Below are 2918 nucleotides of genomic sequence, written 5' to 3'. Positions count from 1 at the left end.
CTCTGCTAACTTAGCTTCGTTTCTGGCTATGCATGCAGCACGCTCTTCCTCAAGGTCCATCAAAGATCGTAATGATTTCGCAATATTGCCTATATGAATGACGAATGTAAGCAGCATGTAGTCATTCTGGACTGATGTATGAAGATGTGTACGGCGTGATTGCAAGCGACCTGTACCAATGAGGCAAACCGTTCATGGATTTCGAGGTGTAATTTATTACAGAAAAGGTTGCCGCATTTGCAAGACTTAGGCATTGTGTGAATGTGGACGGGTCCTGCAGGCCAAGACCCCGAGTGCCTATGCCCCGTAGTGGAAGTTGGCTAACGAATTACTGCGAGGCCAGGAACACCAATTGAGTTAACTATTGCTTGTCTTTATAGCTTAAATTCTGCGCAAAGCGCACATACTTTGGTAGAAGGTAACTGCGACGGCCGGACAGAGGTTACGCAATTTCATAAAGCCAACCGAACGGGCTACAGAGACTTTATAGCTAAATCAAAGTTATTGCTTTAACTAGTATAGCAAACAGCTTCACGCGCGGGCACTCTGACGTCGACATGGCCGATGATGATGACAGGACTTCTCGCTTTGTACCCAGTGTTTTTTTTTAAGTAATATAGTACTTTTAAGGAATAAAGAGGCCTTTTTGGCCTTTGGAAATAAGGAACAAAGTGAGGCCGATCCGTACATTTTCATTCCTTCAGCCAAAAACGTCCATTGCTGCCAGATTGCTCCGTAGTGTGCAGAACTTAGTATTATCGATCATAAAATAGATATGAGGGGCCGTAAGAAGGTCAAGCCCGTGAGTCAACGCGGCATAGCGCTTCTGCTAGCAGAATGTATGACCGGTCCTTCCATAGACAAACACGCAAAAGGCAACGACTTGAACGCCGAACAAACACAAAAACAGCAAGATAAGTCAAAAATGTTTCCTGATAAAGGCATTTGGGACGGCGGTGCTGTTGTCGGTAATGCATCGGCAATGTTGCTGCCAGCGGCGACCGATGACACTGCCGCCATTACCCCTGCCTTCCATGGCGGTTGTGATCAGCATAAGCGCAAGCTGTCACCCAATCAGCTTGACAACAACGAATGCGGCGAGGCGCCCAACCCGAGCGCTCGCAGTGCCAAGCGGGCTCAGACACAGCGCATCCGCAAGGGCATGAGCGCACATGAACGAAAACGCGCCAACGCAGTGCGTGCCTCTTGGTCTATGAGGGGAGTTGTAACTAGGCGGGGGGGGGTCTACGCCCCCCCCAGCGCCCCTCTCTTAAGGAATACATAACGGCGACGCTAGCAACTTTGTTACTTAGGTTGGAATAAATAGAGACCCCCCCCTAAATGAAAAAAAAATCACTGTTTGTACCCATCCAAAAGCACCGAAAAGCATAGGATTGTTCTGAAATATAGGGTAGGCAAGGCATTGCATGGTCGACTTAAAGGGAGCACATGTTGCCCCGGCTGCGCTTTATGGGCCTCCAGGAGCCCCAAAACGGTTTGTCTAGGGTCGATACATTGCAGATAGATCATAGGTGCTGGGCTGTCGGTCATAGGTGCACAGCAGCTGGATGGCTTTCAGACTGCCGGTCATGGGAACCCGGGAGGCGTGCTGTTGGTGCAGGGCAAACCAGGGGCTGTCGGGTGACCGGCGGAGATGGATGGGCCACCCCACCTCACCCATGTGTTGTGCACAACATCCTGTTCAATTATAAAAACCGCATACGACACAACACCTGCCACTGCCCATCCGGGATTCTGGGGGTGCTCTCCCTAAGTTAAATTACTTAAGGGTTGATGGCTGGTTTGGCATGCCACGTGTTTGTGCGCCTCTTCTGGTTGTGTGTGTGATGACTCTCCTATAAATGTCAAGTCAGACAAACGGGGGAGCCACTGGCTAAATGACTTCAATACGACAGGGACCCTGGGGGATTCGTGTGGGTGTGAATGATGCATATGCTAATATCACTGAGGCCCCATAAATCTGTGTGGCTGTTTTTTCCTTCGGGGGGTGAAGTAAGGGAGACATGGCGCTCCGTCTCCATCCTTCCATCATTTCACCCTCCAACCCTCACTCCACCCTCCCTCAATAATCCCTCCACAATACCATTTCCCTCTCTTCCTCCACCCTTCCTCCATCATCCCCCCCACTTCCCTCAACGCTCCCTCCCAACATCCTCCCTTCCCCTACCATGTGCCCTCCCTTCTTCCATCCTGTGCCTTCCCCTCTGCTGTCCCCTTCACTCCCTTGGCCTTCCCTCCCTCCGTTCTTTTTTTGGAGTGAATGTGTGTGCCCCACCATCCGTGTGCTCATGTGCCCACGTACAAATGTGTGTATGTATCATGGGTGCGACGGTAAACAGGCGGATGTATGGCACGGCTACCATCGCACCCAATGGGTGCGATGGTAAACAGGCGGATGTGTGGCGCGGCTACCATCGTACCCAATGGGTGCGATGGTAAACAGGCGGATGTGTGGCATGGCTACCATCGTACCCAATGAGTGCGATGGTAAACAGGCGGATGTGTGGCGCGGCTACCATCGTACCCAATGGGTGCGATGGTAAACAGGCGGATGTGTGGCACGGCTACCATCGTACCCAATGAGTGTGATGGTAAACAGGTGGATGTGTGGCACGGCTACCATCGTACCCAATGGGTGTGATGGTAAACAGGCGGATGTGTGGCACGGCTACCATGGTACCCAATGGGTGTGATGGTAAACAGGTGCGATGGTAAACAGGCGGATGTGTGGCGTGGCTACCATCGCACCCAATGGGTGCGATGGTAAACAGGCGGATGTGTGGCACGGCTACCATCGCACCCGATGGGTGCGATGGTAAACAGGCGGATGTGTGGCGCGGCTACCATCGTACCCAATGGGTGCGATGGTAAACAGGCGGATGTGCGGCGTGGCTACC

At 52.0% G+C, this 2918-nt stretch overlaps 1 protein-coding gene across 1 annotated transcript in view; it reads left to right on the top strand.

The window, feature by feature from the left end:
- Positions 1 to 2652: 2652 nt before the first annotated feature.
- Positions 2653 to 2918, top strand: part of VOLCADRAFT_88048 (uncharacterized protein) — a gene marked incomplete at both ends in the record, with an annotated part of 2244 nt that continues 1978 nt past the window's right edge. Inside the window, one exon of the mRNA XM_002947752.1 lies at positions 2653 to 2724. Within this exon, the coding sequence (XP_002947798.1) occupies positions 2653 to 2724 (72 nt within the window). The remainder of the gene's footprint in view (positions 2725 to 2918) is intronic.

The sequence above is a fragment of the Volvox carteri genome (assembly GCF_000143455.1).
Source record: "Volvox carteri f. nagariensis unplaced genomic scaffold VOLCAscaffold_7, whole genome shotgun sequence".
In the NCBI taxonomy this organism is placed as follows: Eukaryota; Viridiplantae; Chlorophyta; class Chlorophyceae; order Chlamydomonadales; family Volvocaceae; genus Volvox; species Volvox carteri.
Note: the sequence above shows the minus strand (reverse complement) of the source record. Positions and strands in the feature narration are given on the sequence as shown.